Raw genomic sequence first — 15,895 nt, 5'->3', positions numbered from 1 at the left:
AGAAAGCCAGAAGTGGAGCTATGTCTCAAGTGGTAGAATGTTATCCTTGAGCAAAAAAGCCCAGGGGAATCGCCCAGGCCCTGAGTTCAAGTTCCAAGACTGCCATGCACACACACCACACACATATACACACACAAACACACATGCAAAATTGTGGGGTGAGACTTTCTTGTGCTGTCTTGACTGACTGGTACTCTGCAACAGCCTAGAGCGCTGTCTGGGTAGAGAGGGAGCCTGTCTCTAGACTGAGGGCACACTGGGCCTGAGGACATCTCCTACAGACCTCATTGGCAGGTCCTCTGCTTACTACATGGTCACTTGGTGAAGGTGGCTCTCCTGCCATGAGCTGTGTTTCTGCTGGTTGAGCTGATGTCCTGGGATTCATGCTTGTTTCTGGCTTGTCTGAAGATCACTCTCTGTCATTCACGCGCTCTTAACTACTCTCTTTTCCACTGGGCTTCGATGTGCCAGAAGCTTGCCCAATATGGAGGAACTCAGTGTTGTCAGGGTATTATTGCTCAATCCCACAGCAGCCTGTCAGTGGTCTGGACTGGTACATGGTTCAGTGCTTTGAGCTTTGAATTTACTAGCATGCTTTGTGGGTTTAAATAAAGATCTTGGATAAATAGTAATAAATAACAAGCAGGAAGCTTTTTACTACCTCTCTTCTTCCAAACAAAACCAAAATATGGTTTTGTTTTTTATTTTTTTTGGTGCCACAGCACACTATTAAGCTCTATATTCTCCCAGCCTCCACAGTAGTTTTCAATGCATGTTGGTTTTATTTTGGGGGTTTTGGGTTGTTGCTTTTTGCTTTCTGGCAGATCTATTAAAGACCACGTTTTTCCTCTCTTCCTTTGGTAGCTCATGGCATCAGATTTGAGTGAGGAGGAGAAAGCATCTCAGGCTAGAGAGGAAGAGGATGAAGCCATCCCTACAAGAAGAAGGTCTCAAAGAAGCAGCCTTGGTCTTCGAGTGGCCTTCCAGTTTCCCACCAAGAAGTTGGCAAAAAAGTCAGACAAAAATGGCTCTTCGGAACTATCGTTTCCAAGCTCACACTTACAGGACAGTAAAAATATCCTTGGAAGAAACAGAAACTGTAGAGCGGCACAGGAAAGGGATGATTCCGCCTCGGAGTCGGAGGATGACTTGAGGGATGAGAGCCAGGAGAGCTCAGATGCCCTGCAGAAGAGGACCATGAACATCAAGGAAAACAAGGCCATGGTAAGGCCTGGGTGGGCTGTGTCTGCTGGGAGCGAGCAAGTCTGACAGCAGCCAAGAGGCTGATGAGCATCTCTGCCCCAGAAGCTGCTCTCAGGAAGGTGTCCTCCAAGGGTCCTGTTTCCCTTTTCTTGAACCCAAAGCAATTATCACACGATTAGCTCTGGTTTGGGAATAGAAAGACTCTAGGGCCATTTCTAGCCCCTTACCAGGGAGTAGGAACTGAAGAAAATTACTGTATGTCAGGTTAAGCTAGAAATCAGCCATGATATTGGCCAGGGTGGCGGTGGGGGATGCAGGGAACTGGACAGATGCATTCTTCAGGCAGAAAGTAGCAAAGAGGAAATTCTCTCTTGGCTGTCCCTAAGCCTAGTTGCAAAGTAGGAAGGTGGTTTTTGTCTGGAAACTGCTTTCCTGTGAAGACACCATCTGAAGGATGGGGAAAAGTCCAGAAATTAAAGCAACCTCAGTGGCTTTAACTCACTTTTAAAAGAAGTTTTCGTTAGAAAAAAATATAAGAAGGTGAAATCTTTAACTGTTTTTGTCTTTTTCTGTAAGTAGTCAATAACTAAAAATTTTAAAGAGTTTTACCACTCAGAATCACTTTCTTCATTTTGGGATTCTTTTTTAATATTTTTCTTGTAAACAAATATAATGTAGTGTTACTGTATTTGGGATCATATATCTATGAGTTACTTAGGAAAACTCAAATGTCTACTTTGGGGTAATCTTTACCAATGTGTGGTTGGCTAAAAGAAAGTTTTGTTGTTGTTGTTGTTGTGCTAATAGTGGGACTTGCTCTCTTACTTGCTCACAGCTGGCACACCCTATCACTTAAGCCATGCCTTCAGTTTGCTCTTTTGCTAGCTAACTGGAGATAGTTTCTTAGAGTTTTCTGCCCAGGCAGACTTCAAACATCAGTCCTCTGATTTTGGTCTCCTGGGTAGCTAGGATTATATGAACCGTATCCATCTATATCCTTTCTAGTAAGAACTATTTTTTTTTAGTGCTATACACATTTAAATCTAACAGTTATCCAATATAATTAGAAAAGAATCCTAATTATATTTTCTGGTTGGCGTGTTGCTTGGTATGACTAGATATTCATTTCAAAATATCTTCAGAAATTATTTTTAAATTATGTTATGAGGAGTCAGATTTTTAGAGTTAAAACCATGAATTATAATCATCTAGTTAAGCCTTTTGCTTTTTTGGACACACTGAAAATTTGAGACCCAGGTATGTAAATTTGTCACACTGCTAAATTTGGTGGCTGAGTCAGGATCTGAAACTCATGATCTTGGCCTTGGACATTCTAGAATTGTCTTTATTGTGTCCTGTTGTTTCTGTGGGATAAGGCACAAATACAAAGTTGGCTCAGATGAATGATGCCAGCTTTCTTGCTGCTGGAGAGAAAATCTTTTCCTTGTGAGGACTGCTAAGGTTTATGCAGAGTACCTGAGTAGGAAAACAGAAGGCTTGTGGCAAGGGTTGAGTGTGTAGACCTGACAGCCAATGATTGATGTGAGATCCTTTCTTTTGTTCTAACCCCAGCTTGCTCAGTTATTGGCAGAATTGAACTCAATGCCAGACTTGTTTCCAGTACGAACCCCAGCCTCAGCTTCTGTAAGTAGAACTCCTTCTCATTACTCAAAGGGTCTGGTAACCAGTCTGTTATGAGCCCCGAGTTACGTGTGTCCATGTTCTTGGTTTCAGAAGAAGAAAACAACACGGCGGGCCTTCTCAGAAGGACAGATCACACGGCGTATGAACCCAACCCGGAGTGCACGACCCCCAGAGAAGTTTGCGCTAGAAAACTTCACCCTCTCCACCACCAAATTTGCAGAAGAGTTCTATACTCTGAGAAGAAGGAAGACAATCAGTGGGGTATTTTCTCACTGAAATACATTATCCTTGGCCTATTCATTGATTCTCAAATGGGGACAGGCATGGTGGTTACAGGAGACCTGTAGTGTTGAGAACTTTTCTTAAGGTGTGATCATCATGTTCTGGATAGTACATTTTGAGATGATCCCTGGGCTTAGTTGAGGGCTATGTCTCAGTAGTAGAACCTTGCACATGCATGCAGGAAACCCTAGATTTGATTTCTTAGAACCACAGAAACAAAGCTACAGGCACTAAAGGCCTGTAAACAGCTCCAGCCAGCTTTGACATTCTGCAGGATGGAAAGTAGCAGATTTTCCCAGGCTAAGTGGATTCAGTAATGGGCCTTTTGTGTGCCATCAATCTGGAGGGAGATTCTGTGGAGCCTTCATACTGTAGGCTTGGCTTGTTATGTGGTTCGCTTCTAAGTCTCCATAGAATGAACAGAACCCCAGAGCCCAAGCCCCTCCTTTATAGCTGTGCCACTTCCACGAAAGAAAACTTGATGTAGGACAAATGCCTATTTAGTGCCTCTGTCAACACTAAAGAGGGAAGGGGTCAGTGTAAATAGTGATGCTAGGTCTCTTGAGAGGTTGAGATTGTTACACTATTTTAAACTGCCCAACATGTATCTAATTCCAAGTTTTGTTGTTCATTTTGCAGGGAAAATGCCAGAAGTACAGACAGCGCCGTCGCCTGTCTTCTTATCGTCCAGTGGAGGATATTACTGACGAGGACTTGGAAAACGTTGCCATAACCGTTCGGGATAAAATCTATGATAAAGTTCTGGTAAGAAAGATACCTTACGAGTAATCCCCATAATTGTGACTCAAGTGTGAGTCCAAGACATTGGTATTTGAAAGCCTGGATTGTGGATTGTGTTTAAACTGTGTTGGGGCTTTCATGTCTTCTCCCCAAATTTAGGATTAAGAGTTACAATAACCAGGAAGACAGTGCAGTGAACCTCCTCAGGAGAGAGGGCTCCCTGAGCATGCCCATAGTCTGGGTGGGGGAAGGCAGGTAGGAGGAGAGTTTAGAGAAATGTGTGTGTATACAATTGTTATTATTGTATCTTACAATAGTGAAAAAGTATACTGGAGGGCAATAGTCAAGAAAAAGGAGAATTTTCAGTTAGTAAGAAATGAGTTAAGATTTCTTCTAAATGATGGTTTAGAGGGAGGCTTTGTGGTTGTTTTCTTTTTCCTTGGAAAAATAACAGCTCAAAGTATTGTTAAAATGTCTGTAGTTGAACTGGCAACATTTTAAAGCCAGGAGGATTTACACTGAAGGCCTTCATGAAGGCTCCAGCCTCAGTCTGGAATGGATGGTGCCTGGGGCTTGTCATCACCCTGTCACCTGGGTGGGGTCCGTTCATCGCTGCCCCAGTTGCTCCTGGTCACTCCTCCATCAGCCTGGAGATTTCATTCCTTTTGACCTTCCTGCTCAGCCTCATCTGCCCCAGTGTACTTCTCTGGCCCAGAACTAAAGGGCTTCCAGTGGAGGGCGCCATATTTTATCCTAGGCCACTGTGGTTCTTCGTAAGAGACATAGGGCTGCCTTGGGCGCTTGGTAATGTAGTAACGGCGTTCCCTGGTGCCCCAGGGTAACACTTGCCATCAGTGCCGGCAGAAGACCATTGACACTAAGACGGTGTGTCGGAACCAGGACTGCTGTGGTGTGCGAGGACAGTTCTGTGGGCCATGCCTGCGCAACCGCTACGGGGAGGACGTGCGAGAGGCCCTGCTAGACCCGGTAGGAGCAGCGTGTGTTCTGGGCATATGGGCTGATGAAGGGGATATGCAGGTGGGTGACCCATACCACAGAGTGCTGCTGCACGTTCCCCTCCTCCATCTTCCACTCTGAGGAAGTGACAAATGGCACTTCCTTCTGGGAAGAGGATATGCTCACTGACAGGGTGGGAGAAAAGTTTGGATTTACTGAATGCTCCAGGGTCTGTGTTCTCATCCTCTTCTGTAGTAGTTATATACAGGGCGGGGTACAGGGCAGGGTCCATGTTCTGTCCCCAGCTTACGGGCATCATGTCGATGGTAAGTGATTTAACAGTGCACACAGGTAGCAGAGCTGGAGTCTATACCTCTATCATTAGCAAATCTTGAGCTTCTAGAACCATAGAGGAGGGTGCTGCAAGTGTCTAAAAACTTGAAACTCTCCATGGTTTCTTAACAGAGGCTCTGGAACTAATCCTATACAGCTGACGACCTTGTCTAAAAAAGACACTTCCGTTTTTTTGTGTGACATGAGGTGGTCAGCTTTGCATTTGAGAAGGAAGGTCACTGGTGCATGGGCTAACTATACCCTTGTAGGCTGAAGGTCCCCTGCAGCACAGTCTGGAAGGGCTATATAACTAAAACTGGAGGAGAGGGAGAGCCAGGCTTGATTAGAATCCATGGTCTGGCGAGAGACTGGGAGAAATGAAATGCGCACCCTCATTTTTCATGTAGGATTGGATGTGCCCTCCCTGCCGGGGGATCTGCAACTGTAGTTACTGCCGGAGGCGCGACGGCCGCTGTGCCACAGGGATCCTCATTCATCTGGCTAAGTTCTATGGTTATAATAATGTTAAAGAATATCTGGAAAGGTAAGTCTCTAACAACTTAAAACTAGGGGTTTGTGACCCCTGGAGTCCAGTGTGGGGTCACTACTGTTCTTGATTTATAGAAACCCCCTTGAAATCATCCATTGGAGAAGCTCAGGCCTATTTATTTCCCTGAGAGCAAATTCTTCCTTTGCTAGATTTTCAACTCCCTACCGCCCTGAACCAAAAATTTCCCTTTATGGTAAAAAGGAACTGGAGGGAATTAGACAATGCAGGCTGAGACTGTAAGCACTGCCAGGCAGTGATAACAATAATGAGCAGAGAGAACGGACAGTAAGTCACTTCTGTGATGAATTCTGAAGTCATGGAATGAGTGATGCCTGGAAGGAGCTCTGCCATGGTCTTTGTACTTCATGTACAACTATACTACATGGCAGAGTGGAGAAGTCGTCCTGAGGGCAGACTCTGGGTTTGAAAAGGAGAAAGAGTCAGGAGACTGGGGTGTATATTCTGAAGATGGAGTTCTCAAAGCTCTCTAGCCTAGAGAATGCTGCTTTGTGATTGCCTCTGTGTGATTACCTACTGAAAACACTTCTCATCTTTCCCCAGCTTACAAAAGCAGCTGGTAGAAGACAATTGAGAGGAAAAAAGAATCAGTCAACTCACCAGAGTACTCCAAGAATGCCTATCGTTGATGCCTAAGATTCCTTACACTTGTGTTTTTATACAGAAGGTTATTTTGGAGATTTTTACTGTTCCTAAATACTATCTTTAAAAAAAATGTTTATATGCTTAAAAAGATTTCTCAGGAAAATAGAAGAGGAATCTGTATATACATGCTGTACAGACCTGCGTTGGCCATATCTGTCAGTGACTCAAAAGCACAATTTAAATGGGGTGGAGTTAAAAGTCCAGGTAAGTTTACAGAGGAAATCTGCATAAACAGTTTTTACCTTTGGCACTGTGTAATTCTCTCATTCCCCCAGCCATTTTAACAGGCTTCATTACTTTTGGTTTGCCTTATTCTGAATGACTGAGCTCAAACTACGGTTTATCTTGCTGTGAGCCATTGGAAATTTATCCTGAATGTTCCCCTAAATTACAAAGTGCAATTAACCACAGAATGTGAGAGTTACTGTTAGAACTTACCAGAAGTGGACTGTCAAGGTACAGACACTGGAGGGCTCAGAGTGCCTGCTGCTTTTAAAAGATTTTAAGGGTTAATTTAAAAAGATGCATAGCATATACGAACTAGTTCCCTTCCCCCACTCCCACAGTTGTATTGCTCTTGAGGTTATGAGTATGTTCAGTGGAACCTTGGTGAAAATGTAAGACACTGTACTACTTTAAGTCATGGCATGTCAGAGAGTTATTAGGGAAAGCTAAGAATGAGCACAAATAGGGCCAGGTTTCTAAGAGTTTTCTCTATATTTGCTACTCTTTCAACTTCTTAAGGATGATGTCACAGAAACAAAAAGAATGCACATGTAAATTGCTAAAAAAAAAAGTTCCATAAGCTGGAATGTTTTATACCTTTCAGTAGAATAGAATCAGGTGCATGGGAGCAGTGAGGCCCACAATGCCCCATCCTTACTGTACCCAGCAGAGGCAGGAGGAACGCAAGTCCCAGCAACCAAAGCCATCTCATGCTTCAAGCAACAGAGCCACGCCTGCCAGCACCCATTTAGCAGCCTTCTCTTTGCTCTTCAGTCTGAAAGTCCAGACGTAGGTAGAGCCTCTCATTTTGGTTTTATACACAGGGCATTCGTAGGTTTGTCTGGTTTCTTGTCTGTCCATGGGTATGGCTTTGGCAAAGATGACTGGCATTGTCGACCTCAACTCCTTGAGGCGGGCTTCAACAATGGATCCTGCCTGGGTGTCCCATCTGGCACCTGGGGTGAAATTGCAAGGCATGTTGGTACTGATGTTCTAATTGTTGGGTTCAATAAATGTACCAGTTTTGTCATGTCTTTACCTGGCAGTGGTGTCTTGACCTAGCTGACCATGACTAGGTTGGAGAGAGATTAACTTGCTGCTCCTGTGCATAGATATTATTCCTTGACTAAAAACACTTTAATGAAAATAGATTCTATACAAATTCAGACACTATTTTACCAAGAAGGCCAAGACCTGTCTGGGCAGACAAATATCTGAGATTTATATTTCTAATTAACTAGCTGGGAGTAGAGGTGTGACCAGGGGGAATGCTAGCCATGGGCAAAAGAGTCAGAGTTTAAAGCACTGAGTTTAAGCCCTACCACACACACAAAATATCTCCAATTGTCTTATTAGACCATTCTAATAAGAGATAATCTCTTACACAGACTTTAAAGTACAAAAGGTGTTCTTGGCAAAGACTAGATGTCCTAAAGAATCAATGCATAGCCAAATAAATTTGGAATATTTTACATTCTCAAGTCCCCTCTGAGAGACAAAAAAAGGATAACATTCTTCTCCACCTTCAAGAAGTTTGGTAGAACATATTAGAACAAATGTAGTGATAGTTTTTTTTTTAAAGTAGAGAACAAATCTTGGATTGGTTGGGAAATCAGAATAGGTCTTGAGGTATCCCAGGGCATTAATGGATTCTCCATCTGTAGTATGGAAGAATCACTCAAATTACCTCAGAATCTGGCTCACATGAACCCACATCTTGTGTGTAAGTTGCTCAAGGGAACAAGAAAAAGCAAGAGAAACCCTGTCATAAGGTGAGTGGATTCTGAGGAGCAAGCCTCGCCATCAGAGGTGCCACCTGTGTGTCCTGAGGTGTCTCACCTTCCATGAGGAGCCCGTGAAGGTATGCGCCTTCCCTTGGGGGGTGGCCATAATCTTCCTTCGTTTTTTTGGTCACATCAATGGTCAGGCACATTCTGTCCAGTGGCCACTCATTTTTTCGAGCCATGGTCTGCATGATCGCTTTGGGAGAGAAATGAAGACTTGAAAAAGCTGTATGTATATACACATTCCCATCAGCTGCAGTGCCGCCTGCAAGACCATCTGAGCTTTCAGTCCAGGTGTACCGAACAGTAATAGCCAGTTGTCTGTAGTTCTTATAGTACCGGCAAAGTGGAAAAGTGACAGGCTATGAGGCCCTCCACCTAGTGCACCTCACCCCTGCACTGTTTTCTGTCTTTTACACCCTTCCCTGCTTCCTCTCAGCAGAGGCAGCTGCCTGAGGACTGGCAAGCAGGGCAGAGACACAAAAGCATCACAGAAAGAACAAGGCTGGACTCCCATCAGGGTGTAGTCTTGTCAGTAGTCAGGCTTCAACTTCACCTGTTAAGAAGGACTGAGGGTTGAAGAAGCCGGAAAGCCACACGACAGCTGGGAGGGCAAGGTCTTGTGTCCAGGTGTCAAGTTCTCGGCAGCGTAAGAGGAGGTCATTAAACCTGGTTAACCCAAGGTGGGAAGAAATAAAGATGGTTTTAGTGAAATGGATATCTTACAGTAAGACGGTGGAGAAGGTAGGCAAGGGTTGGGTTTGTAGGGAAGTACAGCCCTGATAACTGATGAAGTGCTTATCTGGTGATTTGTGGGCCATTGTCTCTTTAAGGACTAGCTCGTTTGCTGTGACTGTTTTGTACCTGCAGTGTGTATAGCTGTTAACCCTCAGGACAGGACACACTGGGGACACAGTGGGAAAACTACCCAGTTATTTTATTTCCATCCTGCTGCTGTGTGGTGAGTGTGCCTAGGTCATCTCTATATGAATTGGGCTAACAGTTGAGGTCGGGAAGCTGTGAGCATTCCTGAGGATGTGGGAAGGAAGCTGTGATGGTCCTTGAGAGACCAGGTAGAGGGAATGCAGTATGGGAGCAAACTTCTCTTGTGATAATCACTCAAAAGGGGAAGGGAAAAGGTCCTAAGGAGAGTCATCTGCCATCCATGCTCGGCTCTGAGAAACGTGTTCTTTCATCTAGTTCTCACAATTGGGTAAAGTATAAAGTACCAAGTTACAAGGAAGCTGGCTCCTGGAGGCCAAGGAAAAGAGGAGGCTCTGGTAAAATTTGTAAACAGGAGAAATCTTGAAGCCTAGGTTTAAGGGCTGCTAAGAGGACAGGGATGGAGCAGATGGTTAGATACCAACTGACATTAGGCTACTGCTGAGGTTTCCAGAGACCTTTGGTTTAGTTGCAAAGGAATTGGTGAACGAGGGACCCCTCACTCCATGTCAGATCTTTTACCCAAGGCTATGAAAAAGATAAATGAGAATATTCACCTTCAAGATTGGGGGCACCGAGGGAACATTTCTACTAGCTTACAGCATAGACCTGTACTCTGGCTAGCACTATATTCTTCCAAATAGCTGATTTCGAAAAGTACCTAAGGATAAAACGGAACAGAGGATGCTCTACACAAAGATAACAAACACTAAAAGCTAAGAACAGGATTTCAACAAGGGTGGGAAAACATCTCACACCAGAGAGAGGCACTGCAGCTAGATATTCTGAAATAATAAAAAAGGAAGTCACTGATATATAAGGTTAAGAATTGAGGAAATTAGGTTGAAAGATCTCAGGAAAAGGTAATTAAGTGAAAACAAAAAACCTATAAAAAGCCGGGCACTGGTGGCTCACACCTGTAATCCTAGCTACTCAGGAGGCTGAGATCTGAGGATCGCGGTTCAAAGCCAGCCTGGGCGGGAGAGACCGTGAGACTCCTATCTCCAATAAACCACCAGAGAACCGGAAGTGGTGCTGTAGCTCAAGTGGTAGGGTGCTTGCCTTGAGCTGAAGAGCTGAGGGACAGCGCCCAGGCCCAGAGTTCAAGCCCCACGGCCGACGAAAAAAAAAAACAAACTATAAAAATTAGTTGATAGTAGTAAATTTTGAGTTTTCCAAAGTCAAATTTGAATCTGTATAACCAGTAGACATATCACAGATCTGTTTTTTAATATGGACTATAAAGGTAACTTCCCTTGATAGCCAAGGAAAACCATCCATTTATAAAGCATGCAAATTTGAGACAGCAAAGTTTGACAGTATGGAGCAATGCTGGCTGAGTCCAACTATGTGAATTTGTTTTTAAAACCAGCCAAAGTGTTCAGGTGTAAAGATGGCAGACTATATGACATTAAACACTACTAGAAAATCCAACAAACAGGTTTCTAACTTGGGATATGAAGAAAAAGATGAATCTTGGGAAGAGAAAAAAGAAATCAAGGAAGAAAATCTGGAGGCAGAAACTAAAGATAACCAGCACCTGACAAGTAGCACAGCAAACACACAGCTTACAGCTAAGAATTCAGACAGATGAACAGATCCAACAAGAACATGGAAAGGCTGTATTTAGAGCAGCACACTTTGAAATGGATCTTCACATCTGTAACATCACATAGGTCCAAGTGGGATATTCTTCTGAAGGAATTCACACAAGTACAGTAGCAGACTCCAAGAACAAGGTTATAAAGAAATGTGAAGGAATGATAGGTACATTTCAGAACACATTCATCTACTACCAGCATTTGGAATCTAGAATTGGAGCACCAGACAATCTAGGGGATATAAGTCTTACATCCCTGAATCCCACATAGGATCTACAATGGGGTGAGTGCATGTGTGAGAATATGGAAGGACATGCACGGGTGGGTGCCCCACCCCTTCAGCTCTACTATATAGTATGTTATGAAAAAGAAAGCCCGGAACAAGATATGCAAAGCAAGGCTGAGCAGAGTGGATACATTGTTAAAGCAAAATAATACATCCATAGTACTTTTTGTTTATAGTCAGTAATATTTCCAGTAACAAGTAATTGAGAGGCAGAATTTGCTCTGTCCCTGACTTTGAATGTACTTCTTTTGTTTGTTTTTTGTTTTTTTGCTTTAGAAGCAACATACCAGGGAGGGAAACTCAAATAAAATTGGCGTATGAGGTATAATTCCAAGAGCAAGAAACAGGCAGAGTTTGAATCTTGCTCTATTGATTACTTTCCCCCCTCAGAAGCAATGTACCCAGGAAACGTAAATGAAATTGCAGTTTGCCTAGCTATGGGCTGAGCATATCTTTGGGGTTTTTACAAGACCTAATATAGAATGGATAATTCTGCACTCGCGGTAATGATGGGGGCAGCAAAGTTGGGTAGCTTACCACTGTGCAAGGCTATATGTAGATGGGTAAGCCAGTTTGCTCCAAGTGTCTGGAACCCTGTTGTAACTCAGCGCGGACTGCAGGGCTTCCACATCGGGAGATAATGTCAGCTCCCCCTTGCATGGAGAAAAAGGGTCTTGTAGTACCTTTCGATGTTAGTGATGCCCCCCTCTAATTCCATTCTAAATTTACCTTCAAACCGAGGTCTAACTGTTGAAGTGACACATGGATTTCACGAATGAGAATATTCATTCTTTCACATTCTTGGAAGCAAACGAGAACATACGGGCTTCTGTTTGAATTTTTTTGCATTATCTCTGCCATGTTGAATTCTTCTGGAATTTTCTCCAAAATGTCATCCAAGATATTCTTAACCTTAAATCATTAACACACACAGATTTCTCTTTCATTTTGGCTCATAGTGACTATACACTATACTCTTTGAGATTATATAAACTGTAACACTCAAAGATGCCTGCGCATGCATTTGAAAGACACCTACTGCTCTCAAGAGGTATGAATGCCAGCCATCTCTCCTGTTAGCCCATAATATAGTTAGGGAGGGTCACTGTTTATTTGCAGTTTATTTACTTACTGTTAGCGCTTAAGGTGTTACAAGAGTTGTTACTAACAACATGTCATTTGCACATAAATCAATGACCAGAGCAAGTGAGAGTATCATCACTTGCGTACATTCTAAGTGAAAAAAGAATTGAGAAATGCCATGAATCAAAGAGGCCTTTTAAGAATGAGCTAATGCTGGTAGCTGATGTTGTTTTTCCAACCAGCTACCCTGAAATTCCTAGGGCAATTTAGATCACTACTATGACCATTGCCAACAAGAAATGACAGGTTTATGTTAGAAGATAATAGGTACATAGTACTCAAGTTTGCATATTTTGTTGCTATAGCTTCACTAAACTGGGAAAGCCTATGGATGTCCAGAAAGGACAAATGATTGAAAAACACAACCTGAAGTGGGCATGGTAACACTCTCATTATCTCAGCTCTTGGGATGCTGAGGCATGAGGATTTGAAGTTTGAGGCCAGCCTGGTCTACATAACAGCCAAAAAAGAACAAAGAAAACAGTACAGCCATAGGCAGCTGATTTCCCTCTTGTTTTATCAGATTACTGCTAGTACTCCTGACATTGTGTTTGCAAACTGTAGCATTCTGGTGGGGAATTATCATGTCTTGAAACCTTAGTCCCACTTATAATAGTGGTAGACAATGTGAAAGGCAATGCAGTAGTTGGGTAACTAACTTTGAAGTCAGCCAGGATTTGTTTTCCTTCACTGATCTTTTCTAGCTGTCTGGCCTTATCTCTGAAACACATCCTGGTATACCTCAGGTCTTGCAGATTCAGTGGCATTCCTGTAAAGTCCTATTACCTTATGTGTAGTTAACACCTGTTGCCTTGGTTACTTACATTCTACTTGGCTGGAAGGGTATTCAGGCATCTTTGCTTTATCTCTTTCTGCCTTTCCTTGCTCAATGTCCAGCTTGCTTATTATTGTAAAGAGAAATGTGCAAAACCAGACTGAAATGTCCACCATCCACCTCTGCTTCTATTTCAACAAATCATTGGAAAAGTTCAGGAAATAATTTGGCTAGCTTCTGGGACTGCAGTATAATTAGATCTAATGTTTAGCAAGCTCTATTTGAACAGCCTGAATCTTTGCCAATCAAATCCTGATTAATAATTTTGAGTGCAATAAGGCCTAATTTATTTGGAGAAAATCAGATATTCAGACTTAATTACTGAGAAACAAGATTTTAATCTAATAGTTTAAAAAAATCATTTATCATTCCCATCATTCAAGAGCACTAAAATCTTCCAAAAAATAAAAATGCCAGTCTCCCAAGGTAACGTACAAAAGGCACCACAACGAAATGCAGAACCAAAGCCATTTTAGGGGATGGAAAGCCAAGCCATATATTTGCAATTCATTTATCCAACCAAGGATGCATACCTTGAATACTTGTTACAAATCCATAAGAAAACGATTGATAACTAAAAATAGAGCAAGCAGGCTAGGCACCAGTGGTTCATGGCTGTAATCTTACCTACTTCATAGGCTAAAACCTTGGGGATTGTGGTTGAAAGCCATCCTAGGTAGTAAAGTCCTCAAGATCCCATCTCTAATTTATCAGCAAAGTGCCAGTCTGTAATATGGCTGAAGTGGTAGAGCACCAGCCAAATAGTGCAAGAAAGCCAAATGACAGTGTGAAGCCTGAGTTCAAGCCTTGGTAGATACACAACATAGGAAAAAGTATCCAGTGAGACTATCCAGTGCCATGTGCATATGAAAATAGTCAGTACTATTCCTCAGCAGGGCTGCAGATTTAAAACTGTTAAGAAATCTCAGTCCTAAGGAAACCTAAAGGAAGTAGGGCAATCCAAACTCTCCTGTGTTAGTGAGAGTAGAGTTTATACAACTACTTGAAGTTGGGCAGTCCTGTGAAACAGGGCAGCCGGTAAGCTGCCAATCCCACTTCAGTGTTTAGAAAAATGAGTCTTTGGAGCCTTTGGGAATTGACATTTGTGATAAAGGACAATATGGTTGTGAGCGTCTTAGAAAAGTTTAAAAAATTAAGACATGGTTAAATAGAATACTAAACCAAAATGAACCACTGGTTCAAGCCCAGAGTTAGAGTTCAAGCCCCATGATTGCCAAAAAAAGAAAGAAAGAAAAAAAAGATTAGTGCACTTCAATGTTTATCTAGTTTAGACCTCAGTTTAAAAACAGAAAGACCCTCTACCTTTTCTTCTGTAGACTGCCCCATTTCCTCACTGCTGACTGAATTCCTGGGCTGCATCTCCAGCAAAGTCCTAAAGAGCATGTTGGAGGTCACTGTCAGGAACTCTATTTCAGCATTGGGATGGAGGCCGTACAGTGCGGGACTTTCAGGAGGCAGCATCTCTTCTATGTACTGGTGGTAGCCTGCATAGTCTAGGTATGGTGGGGCTGCAAATCCTGGTGCGAGCATGAGTTCATCTTCAATCTTCAATCAGAAGGAAATGTCAGTTAGTCCACAGGTTGGTGATCAGTACTCAGTTGCCTGGTGTAAGACAGGCTGCAAAACTGAGCTTTACTGTACCCATCTACTTCATTAAGGCTGTCCATATCAAGGGGCTACTTAGAAGAAAGGCAGTAATTAGCTCCAGTATCAAATCTTCTACACATTAGAAGATAGATCTTCAACATGTAACCAAAGAGTTCATGGACCTGAATTTCTTCCGTAAAGGGGGACAAATGCTTATAATTTTCAAACCAAAAGTATAATCTCAGATTCCCCTCTGCATTCCCATTGCTCTCATTTTTCCTTGTCTATTGTACCACAAGCCTCTGCATGAAGGAATGTTATTTATTTTTGTTTTTTTTTGGTCTGGTCATGGGGCCTGAACTCTGGGCCTAGGCGCTGTCCCTCAGCTCTTCAGCTCAAGGCTAGTGCCCTACCACTTGAGCCACAGCACCACTTCTGGCTTTTTTCTTTTTGCTTATGTGGTGCTGAGGAATCGAACCCAGGGCCTCAGGCATGTAAGGCAAGCCCTCTACCACTGAGCCAACTTCCCAGCCCAGGAATGTTATTTTTTGACTTACCATTTAGTATAGTTGTTTTCTTGCTAGATTTTCTAAGTTTCAAGAAAGTGAGATTTATCTTTTACTGTATATGGTGTACCATGTCTCATCACTATTACCTGGGGGCAGTGACCTTTCCCTACTTGGTAGTATATACTGATCACCTGGCATGCCATAACACATCTTGGAAGTATAAAAGCTTCTTAGGACCTAGTTCTTAGGCAGCTCACAGCAAAGGAGATAAAATAAGGGTGTTTCCACATACTTGGCCATGTCTCAGTAATGGTGGTTCCCTCATTTTTTTTTTTGGCCAGTCCTAGGGCTTGAACTCAGGGCCTGGGTGTTATCCTCGAACTTCTTGTGCTCAAGGCTAGCACTCTACCACTCGAGCTCTATTTCTTGTTTTTGTTTTTTGTAATTTATTGAAGAGTCTCATGGACTTTTCTGCCTATCTGGCTTTGAACCATGATAATAAGATCTCAGCCTTCTGTGTAGGATTGTAGGCATGAGCCATCATCTGGCAGTTCCCTCCTCAAACATGCAGTCCAGGATTGCCTTGCAA

The 15,895-nt window shown here is 42.9% G+C and overlaps 2 protein-coding genes across 3 annotated transcripts in view; one reads left to right on the top strand and one right to left on the bottom strand.

The window, feature by feature from the left end:
* Cdca7l (cell division cycle associated 7 like) overlaps positions 1–7,310 on the top strand; it is a 31,688-nt gene extending 24,378 nt beyond the window's left edge. The window contains exons 4-10 of one of the 2 annotated variants that reach the window (XM_042685049.1): positions 865–1,224; positions 2,776–2,847; positions 2,938–3,108; positions 3,769–3,894; positions 4,708–4,857; positions 5,568–5,704; positions 6,272–7,310. In XM_042685049.1, coding sequence (XP_042540983.1) covers positions 865–1,224; positions 2,776–2,847; positions 2,938–3,108; positions 3,769–3,894; positions 4,708–4,857; positions 5,568–5,704; positions 6,272–6,302 — 1,047 coding nt within the window. In that variant the 3' untranslated portion in view covers positions 6,303–7,310. The remainder of the gene's footprint in view (positions 1–864; positions 1,225–2,775; positions 2,848–2,937; positions 3,109–3,768; positions 3,895–4,707; positions 4,858–5,567; positions 5,705–6,271) is intronic. The other variant, XM_042685048.1, reaches the window with a different exon arrangement.
* The window catches only part of Dnah11 (dynein axonemal heavy chain 11), a 274,358-nt gene continuing 265,769 nt past the window's right edge, over positions 7,307–15,895 (bottom strand). Inside the window, exons 76-81 of the mRNA XM_042685047.1 lie at positions 14,513–14,755; positions 11,941–12,123; positions 11,749–11,864; positions 8,939–9,051; positions 8,438–8,578; positions 7,307–7,554 (exon numbers count right to left, since the gene is read on the bottom strand). Coding sequence (XP_042540981.1) covers positions 7,307–7,554; positions 8,438–8,578; positions 8,939–9,051; positions 11,749–11,864; positions 11,941–12,123; positions 14,513–14,755 — 1,044 coding nt within the window. The remainder of the gene's footprint in view (positions 7,555–8,437; positions 8,579–8,938; positions 9,052–11,748; positions 11,865–11,940; positions 12,124–14,512; positions 14,756–15,895) is intronic.

The sequence above is a fragment of the Dipodomys spectabilis genome, unplaced genomic scaffold (assembly GCF_019054845.1).
Source record: "Dipodomys spectabilis isolate Male_0828 unplaced genomic scaffold, ASM1905484v1 ptg000092l, whole genome shotgun sequence".
Lineage (NCBI taxonomy): Eukaryota > Metazoa > Chordata > Mammalia > Rodentia > Heteromyidae > Dipodomys > Dipodomys spectabilis.
Note: the sequence above shows the minus strand (reverse complement) of the source record. Positions and strands in the feature narration are given on the sequence as shown.